The sequence below is a fragment of the Hydra viridissima genome, unplaced genomic scaffold (assembly GCF_058129835.1).
Source record: "Hydra viridissima isolate aposymbiotic clone 2 unplaced genomic scaffold, HvirCarnegie_v1 scaffold_3, whole genome shotgun sequence".
Lineage (NCBI taxonomy): Eukaryota > Metazoa > Cnidaria > Hydrozoa > Anthoathecata > Hydridae > Hydra > Hydra viridissima.
Genome location: NW_028324302.1, coordinates 18,684,910 through 18,707,492, shown reverse-complemented (window position 1 = coordinate 18,707,492; position 22,583 = coordinate 18,684,910). Strand labels below are relative to the sequence as shown.

The following is a 22,583-nucleotide window of genomic DNA, read 5'->3' as shown; positions in this document are numbered from 1 at the left end:
TATGTTACAATGATTATGATGATTATGTTACAACGATTATGTTGATTATGTTACAACGATTATGATGATTATGTTACAATGATTATGATGATTATGTTACAACGATTATGATGATTATGTTACAATGATTATGATGATTATGTTACAACGATTATGATGATTATGTTACAATGATTATGATGATTATGTTACAATGATTATGATGATTATGTTACAACGATTATGATGATTATGTTACAACGATTATGATGATTATGTTACAATGATTATGATGATTATGTTACAACGATTATGATGATTATGTTACAATGATTATGATGATTATGTTACAACGATTATGATGATTATGTTACAATGATTATGATGATTATGTTACAACGATTATGATGATTATGTTACAATGATTATGATGATTATGTTACAACGATTATGTTGATTATGTTACAACGATTATGATGATTATGTTACAACGATTATGATGATTATGTTACAATGATTATGATGATTATGTTACAACGATTATGATGATTATGTTACAATGATTATGATGATTATGTTACAACGATTATGATGATTATGTTACAATGATTATGATGATTATGTTACAACGATTATGATGATTATGTTACAACGATTATGTTGATTATGTTACAACGATTATGATGATTATGTTACAATGATTTCATCTCAATGCTGAATTAACGCACAACTTGTTGATTACATTTCATTTTTTGTTCTATAGCTTTTTTTTTTTGTATCTTTTGTTGCAAATTTAGTTTGATATTTTTAATTTTTACACGTATGGATCTTCCTAAGAAAAAAAGTTCAATTGGAGTAAGTAGAATGCGGAAGAGTGAAACAGTGTACCTTGTTGCCACTCGTTGTCGCGACAATCCAAGCTGAAGAAAATATTTTCGTAACATAGCAACCGTGTTAAAAGTCAATCCGTTTGCTGTGACTGTCGACTGGTAATTTTTTCGAGCAGCTTTTTTCTTTCTTCGTAATTTTAATATAACTTTTCATAATCATTCAAAACTCAATCATTCAACTTGTTAGTAAAAATTAAAATTACTAATAAGTTGAATGATAGAGTTTTTCTTTTTTTAATCATAAGGCATTTTAACTAAGTGACTTAACTATGACAAAGTTTAATGTATGGCAAACTTATATGTAATGGCACCTTCATTGCAAAATCTTTAGAAATTAGCAGAAGAATTTCAAAGAGAGTGAAAAGAAAACTCCCTAAAAGAAAAAGTGATTGTTAAAATTGTGTTGATGAAAAACGGGCTGCTTATCTCATTGTAATGCAGGCATTCTTTAAATTTAACAACCGTACAAAAATCTTGTTAGCCGTACAAAAGTCTTGTTAACCTTACAAAAATCTTGTTAGCAGTTTTATTGATAATTGTTCCAAATAAAAGGTTGGTTATTTCTCCTCTAAAACATCAAACTGGTGAATTATAAAAAAAGATGGAACTATACAAGAACAAATGTGGAAATACTGCCGATTAGCTTTAATGTGGAAATACTGCCGATTAGCTTTAATGTGGAAATACTGCCGATTAGCTTTAATGTGGAAATACTGCCGATATAGCTTTAATTTAAGACATAAACCGAAATTGTAGAGTGATGTTTTATTTTAAAATGTGCTCACATTTTATAGTCTTTAAACGTTTTGGATGATCTAGTTAAAGAATATAGTAATACTATTCACTCTTAAATAAATATGACGCTTGTTGAAGTTAATATTAAGAAAATTGAAAATACAACGTAGAGAAATATATACCAATAAAAATTTGAGATATCAGAACAAAAACCAAAGTTTTCAATTGGTGACAAAGTAAGAATAAGCGAAAAAATTCCATCTTCGAAAATGGCTTCTAGATGAACTGAAGAGTTCATCTAGAAGCCATTTTCGAATGACAACTCTTCAGTTCATCTAGTTGCTAGAATGGCAACTAGATGAACTGAAGAGTTAGCAGTATCTCCAGTGCAAATACAATTCCAGTTACATACAAGATTAAAGATTGTAATAGTGAAGAAATAGCTGGAGCATTTTATGAAGCAGAAATACAAAAAGTTGAACGAGACATTTATAGAAAAGAAAAATCTTGAAGAAAGATCAAAGTCTCTTGTAAAATGGATGAGTTACCCAAACCCCTTCAACTCATGGTTAAGTAATAAAGACTTATTTTATATTCCACACGCATTAAAGTTTGCAAAAATAAAAATGGTACAACAGTAAAATCCTTATGGTTTTTTCAAATTTTTAAAGGTTTGAAATCTTAAATTTTCACAAAGTAGTTGATCGCCCAATGTATTACAACAGAAACTTTTTTTAAATGATCTTTTTAATTCTTAAAAAGGTTGAAATTTTTTCATAGATGCCATTATTTTAAGCTGAAGATCTACTTTTTAAATAAACGATAAAATCCTTCATAGCTTAACCTTCGCAGAAATTATATGGAATGCTACTTATTTTAAGCAACGTTATGAAAAAGCAACGTTGAAAACAACATAATAACGTTAAAAACCGCAAGCTTTGGTTGACGATGTGTACAACTGGTGCATTGGGTCCGTCGTTTGAAATTTTATGAAAGTTTTGGAAACATAGAAAGTGGGCAAATCTTAAAGGTGACGTTCCAAAATGGGCAATCTCTTGGCCAGATACTTTACCCAAAGCAGGCAAGATGATATCTTTCACATCAGCATAACAGCTAGACAATACCCCGTTTACTAAAATGTTTCCACACATCGTGAAAGGAGTATAAAAACCAACTAAAAAAAAAAAGTAGAAAAAATAAAAACAAACTGTACCGTTGATTTCCCTTATTCCGAACAGTCCCTAATTCCGAACAGCTTTAGTTCACTTATTGTTAGAGGCCAGCGATTAGTTACTGTTTATCGGTTTGCGGATTGTGCAAACCGATAAACAGTAACTAATCGATAAACAGTAACTAATTATCTATGCTAAACGGTTCAAATTACTTACGGATTGATTTGATCCGAAAATAATGTATCGGAAAAAAATTCGTTAAAATTTTTTCGGCTTGCAATCTGATTCGATACTTTCGGATCGGATTGCGATTCGAAAAATTTTTTTCGAATCGCAATCCGATCCGAAAGTATCGAATTATTACGGATTGTTATTTTTACGGATTTATACGGATTCAGAAAGGAAAATGTTTATGAAATAAGATTCATTTTTATTTATTTATAATATTCAAATATACAATGAAACAAAATGATATCCTTGTTAAGAAATAAAAAAAAGTCAAAATCACACTGAAAGTTAATCATTTTCCAAATTCATTTCCTCGCCACACAATGTCTTGAATTTTACTGAGTTGCTTAGTGTTTTCTTTCATATATACCAACATCTCAACCTTTGAGATTGAAAGATTGGTTCTTCTAGAGCTGTATATATTCCCTGCTGTTGAGAAAACTCTTTCAGATGTTGATGATGCAGCAGGTATACAGAGGTTTTTTCTGGCCAGCCTTGACATTATTGGGTAAATATATTGGTTTTGATTCCAGAACTCCAGTACATTTGTATTTGCTGGAACTGGTTTTAAATTCAAATACCCCTCAATTTTAGCAGAAATGGCTTTCTTGGTGCTTGTTTCACCTCCAGGATTAATGTAACCTGCACCAAACATTTTCTTCCTCAGTTGTTCAGTGAAATCAAAGTCGTCATCATGTTCATCACCCAACATTGAAGGGGAAGGAGTGCTTTGGCTAGCCAAAATTTCTTTTTTTGACAGTTCTTCCATAGCTTTCTTTACTGTAGTTTTGACTACTTCAAATTTTCCCCCCTCATCCACAAAGCACATGCCCTTGCTGTTAGGATCTAAAAAATGAGCTATAGAGAATTCAATATTCATCAACTCCCCTTCGAACCTTTTGTTTAGATCTTCATTGAAGTAGTGAGCAAACTCTGATGACACCTCGGTTTTTGGCTTGATCATCTCCCTTGGTAATCTTCCTCTGATGTTGTATAGGCAATTAATAACGGAACAGATGCTAACATTCTTTTCGTTACTGCATTTCTCAGAGAATTCTGAGAAGCCTCTCAGAAGCCGAATGACAGATTGAATAGATTCCACTTCATCATCTGTTGGTAAAAGATCTGTCAACTTACAACCTCCAAAAGCTGTAGGGTTCGGATTCTTTAAAGAATGCATCGCCGAAAGAAGATCCACCACAGACTCCACTTGATGGAGGTCAAGGTTCCATCTTGTGAGGCATCTCTGTACTAACTTTGTTCTGGAGTTATTTAAGGCTTTGGCAGCATTAACTAGAGTCATAGCTTTTTTGAGAGGACTGTTTGAAGTGACCTACTAATTTTGTTATTTTGTGGTTGAGAAATGACCATTTTATCATCAACAGCACCACTGACAACTAGATTTAGACGGTGGTTGACACACCAAATTGCACTTTGAACCCCAATTGATTTCCTAACACCTGCTTGGACATTAGCTGCACCGTCAACTGCTATCCAGGTTTTGACTCCAAAATCAAGTTCAAGTTTATTGATAGATTCATTGAGCTTCTCGGCAATATTGTCGCCAGTATGTTGTTTGGGGAAGTAGGACATTTCCACCAAAAAGCGCTTTAATTGGAACTTTGAATCTATATAGTGGAGTGTAAGGCTCATGAAAGACAAATTGGTGTGATCAGTGGTCCACACGTCGGATGTAAAGGCCACTCCATCAAGATTTGACTTGTCTGTATTGAAAATGTTTTTTACTTGTTCCTTGATGAATTTAAAAAGGAGAGGAATGTATTTTGTAGATATGTTCTTTGCTGTAATGGCTCTGAATTGACCGTTGGTTGCAGTTTTCATCATGCGGGTGAATGCGTCAGTTTGTACAATAGAAATATGTTGAGTGTCCTTAATCACCCATTTAGTAATGTCAACAACAGTTCTTATTTGATTGATGTCAGTAACTTCCCAGGCTTGGTCGGGAAAGGCGTGCGATCGCACTCTGATCTTGACCACGCATACAATATTTAATTGCGAAAACTTGCCCACGGCTTCATAGATGTTTTGAGCAATGATATATTAAAAATAACTAGATGTCTAACTTCCGCGTATTTTTTGAAGCAAAAATCGGCCATTATAGGGGGCAAATTTAACAAATCAAAAGCTTCGTATTTGTTTTGTTTTGATAAATAGCGTAAAGATTTTGCCCCCCATAATGGCCGATTTTTGCTTCACTTTTTCTTATACCGATTTACGGCAGTTAGACATCTAGTTATTCTTAATATATCATTGGTTTTGAGAACATTCAAGTATGTTTCCATGTTTGTCCGCAAAGCAAAAAGTTTTAAAAATACACGCAAAAAAAATAACTTTAATCTTTACTAATTAAATGATTTTATATTGGCGAATGCTTTAAAAAGGTTCGCTGATATAAATTGGTTTTATTTTAATACGTTGACTTATTGTTCCAGCCACACACACACAGATATTTAAAAGATTTAATAAAATGGCAGCGTATAAACTTTTTAATAACATATTTTGATTTATATTGTTAAAAAGTTTTATATATACAGCATATGATATATACATATATTACGCTGCCTTTTTATTAAATTCAACTTATTTATGTAATCGTATAACAAGAATATGACAATCAAAGATATCATATATATATAATGCTATATATGTTATGTATGTATAATATATATATATATATATATATATATATATATATATATATATATATATATATATATATATATATATATATATATATATATATATATATATATATATATATATATATATATAACAGTAGGCAATATTGTTTCGTCCCTCAGGACTCTTTAGTAATGTACATAAATATAAAATTATGTAAGGTTAAGATTTTATAATAAATTGTTTATTCGTCCGATTCAGATATAGAACTTATATCTTCACTGGTGCAGCTTTCTTCGCTACTATAATCAGTGGCAATGCTAGCATTAGCTGAATCAAGGCAAAAAACTCTTCGCTTATCTAAGAAAATATCCACAGCGCGACTTAAAATATCATAGCGTTCTTGTTGAGTGAAATTCGTGTCATTCTCTGCTATGATTATAGAGTCTTCCATTGCTGAGTGGTTCATCTTTAAACGCCTATGAGTCAAAATCACAGTCAAAATACTGAAAACGCGTTCGACAGCTGAATTAGAACCAGCAATACACATCAAAAGTTCAACTAAAAGTCTCAAGTTTGAAAACTTAATTTTATGATTAAGAAAAATATTCTGCCATATTTGCAATGGTGTGAGTGCAATGGTGTACTGCGCATTTATTACAAGTTTTGCAGCTCTCCATTCCGAAAGAACCATTTTAAAATCCATTCCTAATTTTTCTAGAGGGTAAAAAAATTCGTTTAGTAACAAAGATATGCTGGCATCACCATACATGCTGTCTGCTGTCCATACTTGCGGATCTAACCAATCCATTGATTCGAATATGGGATTTAACAGCGAATTAAATCTATCATTTATCAATGGCAGAATGATTTCAATTGCTAATTTTCTTACTTTAATGGCAGAATGAATACATTCAAAGTTAAGATTAGCCATATTGTTGAGTTCAATCTCAACAAACTCTGGGTTTGATTTTTTCAATTCGTTTCCTTCTTTGAAATACGAAGAAACAAGATTGGTTGAACCATCTTTTTCATTGATTATAAACTTGAGCAAATATGAATCAATAATATTATCAATATCTTCATTGCTTAATTCCGCTAAGCTTGCCTTTGTTTTATCCACCGCTGGTTTTAACTCATTCACCATTAACATTTGTTTTTCAAAAACCAATGATAATGGTGATAACTTTTCTAAGATGTCCAAATAACCACAAACCATACATAATAGTCTGTAGTTATGCAACCGTTTGGATAATCCAGAAAGTTTAGCACGCATATCTGCTTTAGTATCGCGATCAGCAAGAGAATTGTCGAAACCCACAATAAGCGAAGGCCAATTATGTAAAAGTTTTGTAAAGCCGCGTCTCCTGTGACTTATAAAGCGCGTTCCAAATATTTTAGGTAAGGTGTAGTATGTAATGTTCAAAGCCTCAGCAGCTTTTTTAACTGCGCATTTTAGTTTTCCAGAATTGTGAAATAAATTAAATATGGAAATGTAAAAGCGTTCACAATCTTTATACTGGGAAATATCTTTCATAGCATCTTTTATTGCTAATTCTAAACGATGGTTTACGCAGTGAATTTTTATCAGCCACATTCTATCTTTTTTTAATTGTGTTAACACGCCATTATAAATTCCAAAATTCACGCAAGCTCCGTCGGCCGTAGCGCTTACAAGTTTGTATTTGTAAGCTGACGCAGTTAAAGGAACACTACCGGTTTCAATAAAAATGCTATCAATAGCCTTTTTAATGGTATTGGCACCCATACCACCCAAACTGTTCATATCAAGTAAAGAAACTACAAAACAGGCAGGGGTCCCCTCGCGTTCAACGCGTACAAAAATCAACTCCTTTTCATCCTTTATTTTTCTAGCCTGAGAACCATCGGAAAGAATGGAGAAAAAGTTTGCTTCATTGACAATTTCAGCAACTTTTCCTTTAATGGCACTGGCAATGCATGAGATATATTCACGTGCTAAAAATTAAATATAAAAAAAAAGATATAACTAATATTTTTCAAATTAAAAAATCAAATGGATAAATCAAAAGGATAAGACCATTCGGATGTAAAATCTTGAAAAAAAATTAAACTTTCATTATAATAGTAACGTAACTTTAATTTGATTTTTTCATTTGAATTGTTTTATCAAATTACGAAAAAGAAACTGAACCTAAAAATCAATAACCTGCTTTATTGTTGTCTTTTCCTTCTAAAAGGAGTACACCATTAAGTCTTTGGCATTTGATCAGTGTCTTGAAATGGCTATGTGGCATGCTTGGTTTTAGAGCCATTTCATAGGCTGTTCTAATCATCTTTAATAGCGCTTTGCGGTTGTCTCGTGTAATAGGTAACGAGTTTTCCATATCGAGGTTAGCAACACAACTACTTCCAGGATCTTCTGAGTTACAATTATCAATCAGCACCGCTAATCTATGGCTTTGCCCTCTAAGATGGCGATCAACCTTTATTATTATCAAAGAAAAAATCACGGTAATTTTAAGTAAAATTAAGCAATTCTCTAAAAAATTTATTCACTTAGTAATGTAGTAAATTATAAGATAACTACAGTTAAAAGTTATATAATGGTAGAAAAATTATGTTTAAATTGTTTCCTGGAGTCACAAATTAAGAACAAGCTAATTATTTTAATTTTACCTGATACTTTGTCACCACACAAGTTCCCTCCGTAAACGCTGTCAAAGAATTATTCGATACTCCTTTAACTAAAGCATCCGTTAAAATTTCAGTTTTGTTCCTAGCACAAATCTTACACCATATTTTGACAACTAAGCCATTTTCTTCCGTGTATCCAATAACTGATTCTTTCCCCCACGAAAGAAAAGTTTTTAAGTTCTTAGATATTGGTTTACTATCTTTAATTTTTTTTGCTTCAGATGTCATTCTTAAAAACTTGTTATACTTAAACTTAAATTTACTTATTTCTGTTTTAAATACTAATTAAAGCAAAAAAAAAAAAGCCCACTCACTTTTCATAATCAGTGGTAAAGCAGTTCCGCTGACTCCTCGTAATTTATTTTTACCTTTGGAGTTTAATCATAAAAAAACGCTTTCATATAGTTTGACGTGTTTAAAATTTGATTTTGGTTAGTAAAATAAAAAATAAAAATACAATTCATTTGGAATGTAATTTGTTTGGATACTGATCATTATAGACAGCTAATTCAGGGGTCTAGCGCATTGCGGAATTGTTTTTAACATTTTTAAAGATACTGCTAAAAACGTTCTAACATTGTCATAGTAACTGAATGATTTAATTGTTTCTTTTGTTTGTCGTACTACAAAGAATTGTATGTAATATTAGGGAGTTTTGTAACGTGACGTTTTATCGCGGAAAAAATATATCGTACATTTTTGAAAAACTTTGTCCAAAAAACGCAACAAATGATTTTATGTAGGTGTCGAAGAATAAAAACCCACCCATGAAAATAAATAGTATATACGTATATATAGATGTAAGCTTTTTTAGAAAAGGTTGCACTACAATAATTTTTTTGGGGACGTCGTTTTGCTTTAGAATTGATAAAGTTATTTAATTTTAAATGTTTCATTTTTGTTTATATACAAGTAAATTAAGCTAATTCTTTCGTCCCCACATAAAAATAGATTCTGCAACTATTTATTTATTATGTCAATCAGCTTTTTTTTTTTTTTGGTAGTCTAATAGGGTGGGTTTTTTTGTTTTCTAAGTGGAGATTTTATAAATTTCCCCCGTCTTTAGATATTTTGTTGTAAACGCAACTTTTTACGCAAGAAAAAAAAAAAGGTAAAAGAGTTTTTTTTTTCGGTGCCAAAAGTTTAACGAGATAATTTAAGGAAATATTTCATAAAATGTATATGAGTTGAAAATATTAAAACACGAATATCTATGGAACCAAATAAGCTACAGAAGTGGTTGAAACCATTTTAAAAATAAAATATATTAAGTAATGCAATGCATTTTTAATAAAAAAGATTTACATTGGCTATAAAAATTGCCTAAACCCCCTAGTAATATGTAAAAGCAAAGCTCAGGCCAACTACGCAAAGCGCGAAATGGTTAAAAAAAGATTGACTTTTTTATTTATTTAATAAATCAACATAAAAGACGAAGTTTATTAATTATTCTAAACTTAATTTATAACAGTTTAATCAGGCAACTTTTAATTTTTGTAAGTGTCTCTCATCGGTCCAGTTAAACTTTGGCGCTTGACTATTTTTTGAAATGTTCTCAAAACATCTATGAAGCCGTGGGCAAGTTGTCGCAACTAAATATTGTATGCGTGGTCAAGATCAGAGTGCGATCGCACGCCTTTCCCGACCAAGCCTGACTTCCCATTCAGGTTTGGTAGCCTATTTTCTGCCTTGCCGTGTCTGTGTGTTGGAAGTGCCACAAGTTCCACTTGGTCCAGGCTGTGGCGATGCTGGTGTATCTTTTTGTGACTGTGGACTTCTCTTTTTTCCTCTTTCTTGTGTTTGTTCAAAATCTGAGTCTTTAGAGGCAAGCTCGTCAAAATTGTCTGGTATTGTTGATTTTTGCTTGTCTTTCCTTTCTAATTGTTTATATAAATCCACTAACTAAAGCACAATGCAAAATAATTTGCCAAGGAATTCGATCCACAAAAAAAAAAAAAAAACCCGCAAAAATTTAGTTTGAAATATTCTTAACTTTTAAGGTGGATAACCACAAAAAAAACCAAATTTCATAACTGTAATTAAATTTTGAAAACCACTATTTGATTCAAATTAATGTATATATTTTTTGCAACTTAAATATTGCTAAATACGTAGATCTTTCATAAAAAGGCAGAAAATTGTCAAAATCACGTAAAAATGAAGCATTTAATACCAACACTTGCAACACGATTTTTCAAGTTATTGTAATTTTTGAGCTTTGAAACTTTGCAATTTTTTTTCAACCCATTACTATAAAAACCATGAAATAAAGGGAATGAATTAAAATCCATGAAAACAAACTATTTTTAGCATTTTTATTTGATATTTTGTGGTTTTTGCAATATTTTCAGGGGGTAGAGCTATGTTAAAACACTAAAAAAGCAAAAAACAAATGTATATTTCAAAAATTTTAACATTCATTCCCTTCATCTAGGTATTTTAAACAACTCCTGAAAATTTGAAGTAAATTGCTTGACCAAATCTTAAGATATCATGTTGCAAGTCAAGTTAAGTATCGTTAAAATGCAATTCTGAGAAAAAAAGAAAAACAAAATACAAAAGCAAAAAACTATTAAAATCCACCAGATAAATAAGATTTTTGTAACAAAGTTCCTTCTTTATTGTCAATCCAACCTTTTTTAAATGCTTTTAACTTTTCTCTTCTTTTTTTAACTTTGACATCATTTTTTTTAAACATGTTTTTTAAACGCTTCATATCTTTTTGATGAAATGCCAATCAACTTTTTAAGTCAAATTTTACGTTAAGGAACTTAAAAACTCTGTTAAGACCATATGTACCATTACTGAAGTAAAGAACTGCAGAACAAACACCCACTTCAAGCAAAAATCTTGTAACAAAAATATTTTTTGGACATCGAGACCATATTATGTTATTAAGTCCTTCATTGCAATTTTGTGTCTCTCCATGAGTGAATTTTTTAGAAGAAAATCATCAGATAAGTCATCAAAATCTTTTTTTATTACATCATAAATCCACACAGGAATATTTACTGTAGGCTTATAAATGTCAACTCCTTCTTCACAGTTCTTCTACCTACACCAACTATTTAATCCTCTAGGGTATAGTATATGTCGTCGCAATTTGTCTGGAAAGTTAGTACAATGATTTAGAACAGCTCTTATACCTTTTTTCATTTGGTATACTTTTTCATCATCGTTTGAATTTTTATTGTTTGCAAATTCTCTTATCACCATACCAAAATAGTTTTGAATAGTGTTTATAGAATTGTTGGTGAGGTTTCCAACACCTGTTAATTTTTTCCCACAAATACTTTGCTTTCTTCGCTCTCTTAAACAATTTCCCACATGCTTTTGTATATACCCAACACATTCAAGTTTTTGCACTTCAACTCCATATTTACTATATGGTTTGCTATTAACAACATCATTGAATGATGAAGAATCACCATTACTCAAATAGTACTTATAAATTACCCCATAGTTATTTACGAATCTAGAAAATATTTCTACTGCACCAGTACCTTCCATAGCTCCTGAAGATTTGGAATGATTTAGGTGACATTTGTGATTAGCTTTCCAAGAGTTATACATAGGATGATTCACTTTGTTTTTCCATATTTGACATCCCCTGCAATATTTACTAAGTAACGCAAAGTCAATGCAACTCCCTTCACTTATAGCTGTTACTAGTCTATTTAAAGAACTGTGACCTCATTTTTGCCACGTCCCATCAATAGAAACTTTAATCAAAGCTTCTCCAGTAGTTGTTTTATTTTTTGAAATATTTTTTACTTTATTAGCAGCATTTTTCATAGACTGTAATGCAGCTGAATGGTAAGCCTTTGATAATGTTTTCATTGAATTATTAAGCGCATTTTTTTGCATACATGACATACTCATTATACAAGAGAAATCTTTTATAGCTTCATGCCCTTTACCTATTTCACGAAAAGCTATTATTGTTTTTAAATTCGCGTCAAATAAATTTCTTCCTTGCTTTGAATTACTTTTATAAATTTGATTTGAAGTGTATCTATTGAACTCATATTTACATTCATTGCAACTTATAACTAATTTGTGTGAAAACCCCATTCTAAGTGCTGAATCATCATTAATTACCATGTTACTTTCACAATTTGGACATATACAAAATTTGTCAATAATATCTTTAAGAATTTGAAAGTTGAAAAGAATGTAGTAGTTGTTTTCAGTGTCCGTATTATTGTTAAACCTGAGCTTTTTAGAACTGACACAAGTTAATTGAAATGGTATATGACTCTTGTTTTCAGTACAATTTTTTGAAAACCCATTAAATCTTCTTTTTCTTTTTCATTCATTATTTTTTTTTATTACCCATTACTATAAAATGTGTGTATATATATAAATACTATCTTTGGTTGAAATGTAAATAAAATTTGTTGTCCGAATTGCTATAAATGCAAATAAAGCTCCTTGTACTAATTGTTAAACTATAAATATTTTAGTATGAGGACTCACAGTAATCAATTGCAAACCAAGCTGGCATAATAAACCATATAGTGTTTAAATTTTTAGGCAGTTGATCAAAAAGAGAAGCATTTACAGGGTTGTTGAAAATGACTTAACAAAAAAAAATGCAGTTGCTATGGTTGTTGCTAATGACGCTTTTTTATACTTACCTACAAACTATCCAAAATACAATAATTTTTAGAATGAGTTAGATAAAACTAAGTTTATCATAATTAAAATGTATCATCGAAGCATTATATCACTTAAATATCAAAAAATTGATTTTTTCGTAAAAAAAATTATTTTTTTTGTGGTTATCCACCTTAAATCAAAATAATATAACAATGGCTTACCGTAATAAATGTAGGTGAAGAATAGTAGACTTGATCTGTTGAACGAATTGTTGTAGGTTAAGATTTCCAAATAGGACTGATTGAAAATAAAAAAGAAATCCACTATTTATAGGACGCGCACATTATAAAAATGTTATTTTTTTGGACCACACCATTTAGGGTGGAATGCAAGAACCGAACTTCAAGTTTGAAGTCGAACTTCAAACCTAAAGTGCGACTTGAGCGAATGCACAAAGCGAACTTCAACTCAAGTCAGACTTGAAAACCGCTAAAAATAGACCTTTTCAAGTCTGACTTCAAACCAGACTTGAGAGAGCAAAAATTCCTTCCGAATGCAAGAACCCAACTTGAAATTTCAAGTCAGACTTCAAATCTCAAGTCTGACTTGAACGGAATGCAAGAAGCGAACTTGAACTGAAGTCAGACTTGAAAAACGAGAATTTTTGAATTTTCAAGTCATTTTTTCAAGTCTGCTCCAGACCAATCTTGAAACCAAACTTGAAAAAAAAAAACAGACCGCCATTATCATTTTGCTGATGCGTAACAAAACTTTACTATTACTATATAACTTATTACAACCTTTGCAAGTAAGAAAATGAGTTTTTAACAAGCAAAAGTAGTTACTTGGGCATATTCACCTAATTAATTTAGAAGGTTACATTGTGAAAGTATATTTTTAAATGAATTCATTACAGAAAACTGAATATTAACATTGCGAAAACGTGTGTCTTTTAAAACATCCTGTAACTCGTATGTAATGATTCAACATGTCATATTTTGATGCCATTAGAAATGTTTATTAGCTTTTTGAAATGTCGAACATCCTAGCATTATAAAAGGCTGTTGATTAAGGCACATTTTTGTGATACAGTATAAAAGTAAATTCCATTTAGTAATAAATAGTTGCAGTTATACAAAGAGGTGATACGTGTAAAAGGAGTAAAAGAGAGTTCATGAGAAGTAGTTACAATTACATGAAGTATTAAAAAAACTTTTTTTTAAATGTTCAAAAATGAATCGGTATGAGCTGAATTTTAGAAGAAGAAGAAGAAAAAATAAGCCAAGTCACATACCAAGGTTTATTATTGACAGAGCTAATCCTTTAGAAGTTTACCACGGTATAGAATTTAAAAGGTGCTACAGATTTTTCAAAAAAAACCTTTTTATTATTAGCTAATGACATTATTAACAACAATGTTAACAATCGAGGGTGCCCCTCTTTCAACTGTACAACAACTGGCTATTGCATTTCGGTTTTATGCTACTGGTTCATTCCAAGTGAGTAGATATTCAAGAAACGGTATCAGAAAATGGCACCTTCTTATTGTAGATTTTACATTACGTTTTTAAATAACAACATTTTATACCAACAAATGATTATAACAATAAATAAACTCATTTAGAGAATAATAGAAGGTTTGGAAGAGCTGAAACTCAACTGTTTGTCCAGTGGTTTAGAACATTTCAATTCGAATGGCTAACAAAAGATATCAGTACATAAAGTTTCCAACAGAAGCTGATTCTTTGATAATTCAGCAAAAGTGATTATAAGTTTTCATGGATATCTGATTTTGCTATTTCATACAAACTTCAAACTTTTCTTAGATAAAGAAAATATTTATATTTATCAACCATTATTTAGATTTTACCAAATTCAAAAAATCCCTTTTTTTACCGAAACAAAAAGGGATTTTTTTTTGAATGTTGTTCATGTTTCAGGTGATTCTGGCTATCCTTATAAACAATATTTAATGACACCTTTTTCTAACCCAAAAATGAAAATGAAATCAGATACAATTACAACTTGAGAAGTACACACATGTTGAATGTTGTTGTTGAATATTGTTTTGGTATATCAAAAAAAAACAATACCCTTGTCTTAACATTCCCTTAGGAACAAAACTGCAAAATTCCATAGCTATAATAATATCCTGTTTTGTGCTTCACAACATTGCCCTTCTACAAAATGATTATTGTGGAGGCAATGAAATACAAAATAGCAATGAAGAATGTGGTGCTAAAGCATTCACTAAAGATATTTTTGCAGAAACAAAGCAAAAGTCAAATTTCAGACTTAATTTTTTTAAAAAAAAATTGTGTCTGATAATGGATAAAGTGTGTAATAACAAAAACATTATTTTCAAATATTTATACTACATATTATTTCAAAAGAATTACATTTTATATTTCAAAATAGTATTATATATGAAAAAAACAATTTCACTAATAAATAAAGTGATAAATTAAAACATTCCAAAAGCAATTTGGATCTGATATTGTTAGAAAAAAATAATCCTCACATAGAATAATTCTGTTGTGTTGCTTTTTTAAAACTTTGTGAAAATTTTAACTGTGAAAATTTTCACAAAGTTTTGTTTGTATTGTTGCTTTTTCTGGAGAGAGTTTTTTTTTTATATCATCTATTTCTATTTGTTTTTGCATTAGCTCTTTATCAAGATCATGAATTTCATTATATTGCTTTTTTGTATTTTTTTTTATTAAGAGATTTTTGTTTAACGTTAAACTTTGTTCTTTTTCATGAGTTAATGAGCAAGATGCTATCAATGGTTTTTAAAAGTTTTCTTTTCTGTTTCTATAAGTGGCCCAATAATTTCAGAAGACCTGTCTCCATATGTGATCTCTATTGACTTACATATGTAAATGGTATACTTACATATGTAAATGGTATATATATATATATATATATATATATATATATATATATATATATATATATACACACACACACACATAGTATTATGTAGTATTAGTATTGAGAAAACTAATTTTGTTTAAAGTAATTTTCTCAGTATTTTTAAAAAAAAACCATTATTTTCATTAAAGTATTAGTAAAAAGATAAATAAAAATACATTGTAGTATAGTATCATCCCCAAAAAGCGTCAAAATAAGATTCTGCATTTTCTAGAACATTTGCATGTATTTTAATTCAAATGGAATCTGTTAAAATGGAGAAATCAAGAGAAATTGTCTTGATCACTTAAGTGGTACATATGACCAACCGTTGTTTACCAACAACTTAGGATTTGGAACTGAAAGTGCCAAGATGAATTTATTTTTCTGATGAAAAATACATAGCAAGAACTTTTTTTTTTTACTGTTATTAACTTTTTATTTAATCGTATATTATACAAATATCATTACACGGAATTTGTTTCAGTAAAAGGTTTTTCCCGTAAAAAAAATCCATTACCGCTATTGGTTGCGAAGTGCATTTTCCGATAAACGCCCTAAATTCAACGCCTCGACTATTTTTCAAGTTCGACTTTCTCAAGCACGAGCTTGAAATTTTCAAGTCTCGTTTACGCATTCGCTCAAGTCAATTTTTCAAGTCTGACTTGACAAAGTCGAACTTGAGATTTCAAGTCGAACTTGACTCAAGTTCGGTTCTTGCATTCCACCCTTAATGGTGACGCGAACGGAACGCGATTCGTATAATTCGCTAAGCGAATTAAAGTTAAATTGATTCGTAAAAAATTTTTCGGATTAATAATCCGAACAGCAAAGAGAATCCGCAAAAAAAAAGTTCGCTAGTGGTTCGTAAATTAGTTTTCAGATTATTAATCCGAACATTTTTACGAACTGATTGTTTTAATCCGCAAAATAAGTCGGATTTAGGGTTAGGACTATTGTAATTGTAATTGTAAAAATTAAATACAATTACACATTACAATACAATATTATTGTATTGTAATATTACAGAAACAATAACAAAACTTTACTTTGGTATTGTATTGCTGTGATGAAAAACAATTACAATAAGTATTGTATTGTTTTTTTTTCTAACAATACAATAAAATTTGAGAACTATTGTATTGTTTTGTTTTAATGAATTACAATTACAATAACTATTGTAGTGTATTACTTTACATTAAAGTAGAAAAGCTAACGTATTTTAAAGTATTTATATTCATCTCTGACGAACTTACTATTATTTTTGCTATTTTTTATTTATAGATTTGAAATATATTGCAAATTTTATTTTTTACTTATTTTGATCAGAAGAAATTTACGTTAAAATTATTTTTGTAACTTGGACATGCCGATCCTATAATTATGTGTGGTTATGATGACAAATTACCATGAGTGTGTCATATATAGCACATTTATGATGATCATTAAAAAACCAAGTTATCTCTTTTTAACCGATGAAAGTTGTATAAATTGGGTAAAAACATTATTTTATACATGTTTTTTAAAAAGTAACAAATGCGGTGTTGATCTTCAAAATATAATATAATACGCAATCGGTATTAATCTTGATCTCCTTCGGATCATATTTAGATTTCGCATTACCTATCTTGTTATGTATTTCTAAGCTCTAAATGGCCGCAGAGTATTGCCTGTCTGATGATAGCCTTACTATTTAAAGTTGCCCAATTTACCATTCTGGCACCCCTTCCCCCTCCCATTATGTTTCAGTAAAATAGAATCAATCCTTAAATATTACTTGTACCCTATTTCAAGGGTACAAGGGTATAAAGTCGGCAACTGGACTATTAAAACATTTATTAAATTTTGACGATAAAATAATTTTTTTTACGACAATAACAATATATTGTTATTGTATTACAAAGACGAATTACAATACAATATTTATTGTTATTGTAGTGGGTCCTAACCCTAGTCGGATTGGCTTTTTGCGGATTTTACGAACCAAATCGGCGGTGCCTACTTATTTTTACATCTTTTATTTTTGTGGGATTTTTGAAAGGAAAACAGATTAATAAATTGGAAGACAAGGGTTATGAGAATATGAAAAAATATTTTCAAAATATATATTGCTGCCATTAAATTTTTTAATTGCAAGTAAAACACTTTTTAAAACCCTGAAAAACCAACACTATAAAACCGACTTAAAAAAAAAAGGTAATTTAAATTGCGTACTGTTGGATGTAGAATTTGATGGCGATTATTTATCTGAAAAAAAAAAGTCAAAAATTAGCAATACTTCGTAAGATATCTCAAAAACAGTACTTTTCTGCTCAATTAAAATGTTTCCCAAATTCCGAACAGATTATGGAAAGCACTTTTTTTTGCAAAAGTTGGCGTTTTTACGTGCAACTAATTAACCGCAATATTTAACAACTTTATTTTAACGATATTAACTTAGAAACTAATAAACGCTTTTAACCTTTTTATTGAATTTCTAAACGTCTTGTTTATCTTAACGTTTGTTAATAAAAAAGAAATGTCAAAGTTTTAAAAAAATTTTTGATAAATGGGGAAGCATTCGCGAAGGCTGCAACCGACCTGATTCTAATAACTGAGAATTCTTTTAGTTAGCTGCAGAAACAGGCAGTGACTGTGAAGGTTTTTTTTTTTTAACTGATTACAAAAAAATAATGGAAGACAAGATCTAATAAATAGATAATGCACACTCTGCACCAACACAATGTTATACCCTTACATTAAAATAAAAGTAATTTTAAATTTTAAAAATCTTTTTACCTTACACTAAGCTAGATGTCTACGCTAGGATAAACTATTTAATTTTTTAAATTAAATGCCATTTTTTGGGAATTGATATTACATTCGGAATTAGGAACACGTGTTTTCAATTCCGAAAGAAAACTTTACTTTTTAAATTTAAAAGTTAACAATATTTTTATAATAAAGTTACTTGTTGTTTATAATGGTTCGATTTAGTTTAGGTTCCAGTTTATTTATTTAAAATAATTAATATTAAATTCAAAAAGCAAGCGGAGTTTTTCAACTTTAAGTACGATTTTGTTCGGAATTAGGGAAATCTACGGTAATTCCGTTGCGGAAAGTTCTAGAACATTTAATGACGTTTGGATTTAATAGTTTTAATAGTTTTTGCCAGTGAAAACCAAAGAATTGTAGATATGTGTTTGCGGCTATTTGTGACGATTTTTGAAGGATATTTTAGGAAAAGTATACAGAATAAATGGAGGAAAAAATTTGTAAAAAAGAGTTATTGTTAGGAGAGAAGATTGTTACTATTTATTGATTTGTTTATTGCGAGAAATCTACAAAAACAGAGTTAATAGAAAAGATATGCATTAGTCTTAAAAGAGTAAAAATCTGCTATTGGTTGAAACCACTCATTTATCAATCACGATGTTCTTTCGTTGGAAACTTTTTCTCAGAAAAACAGCTTGTTTAAAGGATATATTTTTTACTATTTTAAAACAACTAGCAACAAGTATGCTATATCCAATTACGCTTATTAGTTTTCTTTCACCAGATGTTGGATAACATCTTGTTAAAGTTTCAAAAATAAAAAGGATTTCTTTTAAAGAGTATATATACCAGAAGCAATTCTTTTGATTGCAACAACTTTGCTGAGGCTTACGGACTGTGAACCAGCTTCAAAGTTTCTTGTCCAAAGCCCATTTCCAACTTGTATCTGCTCTGCATATTTCACTTTAAAGCCATCAGTGTAGATGAGATGCTTATGAGAAAGAGTGACTTCGTTTCCATCGCTGCAAAAGATGTTGAGAAAGTCTGATAGTTCTGTTTCATTTTTGTGAGCGATCATGTAGACCGTGGAGAAAACTAATTTCTTTGTCATTAAATCAAACGACAGAACGTTGTCCCCAACTCTCAAGTCCTTGACAAGTGTGACTTTTGGACAACTTTTCATTGTGACCACTTTTCCGTTTCCAGGGAAACATTTAGAAGGAGTAGGTTCTGCTGCTGCAGCAGCAGATGCACGAGTAACTTCCAGATGCACGAGTAACATATTGTGAGGAAGGAGAATTAAAAACAGAGATTAGAAACGACGTACACACGCAATATATAGGGAAAAGGCGGTTCTGGCGCATTGACCCTTCCCATACTTAAGGATGCATAAAAAATGGTGAACACTTCATATCATGTTCTTGGACAAAACCAATACTTAAGAGTCGTCTTTAAAAATCAAGAAGAAGTATAAAAATAATCATGTTATTTCTATACCAGTTCTTCAAGATGCCTGTTCTTCGCTTGGTTTATTGCCTTGTTTTGTAATGTCCGATGGCCAAGGTGTGAATTCCGTCTTCTAAGATGAATCTTTTGTCGTCGTTAGCGCTGAGTGCTACTTTGTTGATTTCTTCGGTGTAGACATCGTGATGACGTGATCGGAAGACGTTCATGGTGGTGAGTTTTTCTTGTTTAGTCATTAAGCAGTCACCACAAGGTATTGATAACTTCTTGAAAGTCAAGACCTTCATTCAATTTTTTCAAGACGTAAAGACACAAATGGCCACAATAAGAAGTGTTACCAAATTGCACTCTTTCACTGTTATAATAAACCGGGCTTTTCAAGTAGTCGACCAGCTCTACAAGAGGAGGCTGAGCATAAGAGTCAAAACTATACTTTTTATCCCCGTCTTTATACCAACAGACCCAATGAAATCCATCTGTGCTTGAATCTCCTGTGTTGACAATTCCACATTCTTTTTTTGTTGTCTTTTTTGGTAACTCATCCCTAACAAACACACCTTGAAAGTTTTTTAATTTTAACTGTTTAGCAGCCTTTATCAACTGAAAGTTAGTCAAAGCTTTATTAGGTAAAACAATTCCTTCTACGTCAATCCATTGAAAGTCGATCATTTTTTTAATTTCTTAAAAAGTTTATCCGAATTTTTTAACAAGCGATTTTCATCGAATAGCATCTAAAAAAGGAATGCTTGAAAAGGGTGAGTTTGGACCGAGTAATAATCCAGCTCCAACAGATTGATAACCTTTTCCAGTTTTAATGAAGAGTCCATCACCGTGAACATTTTTAGTCCATGGGGTGATAAACAATCCATCTCCACCTTAAAGTTTTTATCTTCATTCCTTTTCCATTTTTGCTCAGGTAAAAAAGACCTCGCCCAGCGATTCCATCCACCATGGCAGAACCAGCAGAAGAACCTACACCTGCTAACAATCCAGTGGCTAGAGCAGGGACTACTTTTGTGGCAAGAGTGCTGCCTATCATACCTAGTAACGGTAAAAGAGCTCAGATGAAACCTCCTTCTCTTTTCGAGTTGTATGCAATTTGTCTTTTGCTCAATTTAAGAGTGACTCCTTTACCAGTTTCATACGCTTTTTTAATTTTGTTCCTTTGCACATTAGTGATAGCTAGAACATGTTTACCGTTCAAGTCTTGATGAGAAAGCTTAATGCTAGTATCGGTTTTGTCTTGAATGGCTTTTTTAATTTTATCAGATTGGCTCTGCGAGATATTAATTTCAATATTTTGATAATTGCTCATTTTTTATGTATTAAAAATTATTTATTTCACTTCTCGAATATGATATCGTATTGTAATATCCTCTCCACGAAAATCAACCAAATCTCCATTCTGATCAATGATGCGAGTAACCATTGTTGAAATTTCAAACAGTTTAACAGGAAGATAAATCAAATGCATTGGTCTCTCGATGATTTTATAGCCTGGACTAACATTTGGATAAAACGAGTAAATGCAATTTAATTGGGTTCCATTAATATAGGATGATCCGATCACGTTGTTAACGATTCTGATGGTGTTAATGCTTGAAATTCTAACGATATGATCCGACTCGTATTCGGAATTGGAGTTTAATTTTCTTTTAGTAAACCCTAAAACTGAAGAGATGCTGTTCTTCACGTTAAAGTCAATCAAATAATTCAAGCCAGGTTTAATGGTTGATTTTAAAGTATTAAGATTGATTCCAATTTGAAGGTTGTTTGGAGAGTAATTTTATTTGCAATAATATAACTTCCACGTTGAGCTGTTTTTATTGTGTTTAAAATAGACTTTTGCAAATAGTCATTGATGTCTTTAATGTCATAGCTTCCTGATGGAATGATAATGTTCTCCCAATGAGCTCCATTGTTCATGCTGTATTTGAAAGAATTGTTTTTACTGCTTACATTTGGAATGCTGTTGTAAGTCTCAAGACCGAGAAAAGCCATTTCATAACTTTTTCCTTCGTCAAAAACGATTTTATCCAAAAAATCAGTGGTGATAACACTTGATTTTCCATCTACATCGATGATTATACCTGACATTTTTTAAATAAGAATTATTTTTTAAATTGTTTTAGAAAAATAAAAAATCGTCAAATCCGCTTCGGTACTTTCCCTCGTTCTTTTTAGAAGAGAGATCGATGACGGCAAATCCGTGAGGTTCATTCCAGCAATGATTGCAAAAGGTTTTAAATTCTTCTATTTTCTAAGGATTCAGGTTCAGGTACATCGTCAGCCGTTTCAAAGAATTGACACTCCATATCATCATTGTCGGAATATTTTTTTGAAATTTCCTCAATAACATCTTCAGGGTTTAAATTCAATTTTTCCATTTCGTCTTGTACATCATCCGTTAACAAATCAACAATATCCTTTTTAGGAAGTTTATTTTCGAAGGATCTTTTGAGTATTTTGTATTCAGGTTGAAATAGTGATTTGCCAAAGACTTGCAAGCGGTTGTAATCTAGCCACCCAG

The 22,583-nt window shown here is 30.8% G+C and overlaps 2 protein-coding genes and 1 pseudogene across 3 annotated transcripts in view; all 3 read right to left on the bottom strand.

Annotated features, from left to right (window-relative positions):
* Window positions 1–2,443: 2,443 nt before the first annotated feature.
* The window catches only part of LOC149891293 (uncharacterized), a 47,669-nt gene continuing 27,529 nt past the window's right edge, over window positions 2,444–22,583 (bottom strand). Inside the window, exons 7-8 of the mRNA XM_090082071.1 lie at window positions 19,439–19,849; window positions 2,444–2,778 (exon numbers count right to left, since the gene is read on the bottom strand). Of these exons, the coding sequence (XP_089938197.1) occupies window positions 2,444–2,778; window positions 19,439–19,849 (746 nt within the window). The remainder of the gene's footprint in view (window positions 2,779–19,438; window positions 19,850–22,583) is intronic.
* LOC149891294 (E3 SUMO-protein ligase ZBED1-like) lies at window positions 3,186–10,220 on the bottom strand. Its single transcript, XM_090081222.1, has 2 exons — window positions 9,977–10,220; window positions 3,186–4,950 (listed from the first exon to the last, which is right to left on the bottom strand). The coding sequence occupies exon 2, from the start codon at window positions 4,305–4,307 to the stop codon at window positions 3,297–3,299; it is 1,011 nt and encodes a 336-aa protein (XP_089937348.1). The 5' UTR covers window positions 4,308–4,950; window positions 9,977–10,220; the 3' UTR covers window positions 3,186–3,296.
* Window positions 6,261–8,808, bottom strand: LOC149891295 (zinc finger protein 862-like; annotated as a pseudogene). The gene is made up of 3 exons (XR_016450571.1): window positions 8,303–8,808; window positions 7,833–8,109; window positions 6,261–7,621 (listed from the first exon to the last, which is right to left on the bottom strand). The product of XR_016450571.1 is annotated as a zinc finger protein 862-like (transcript).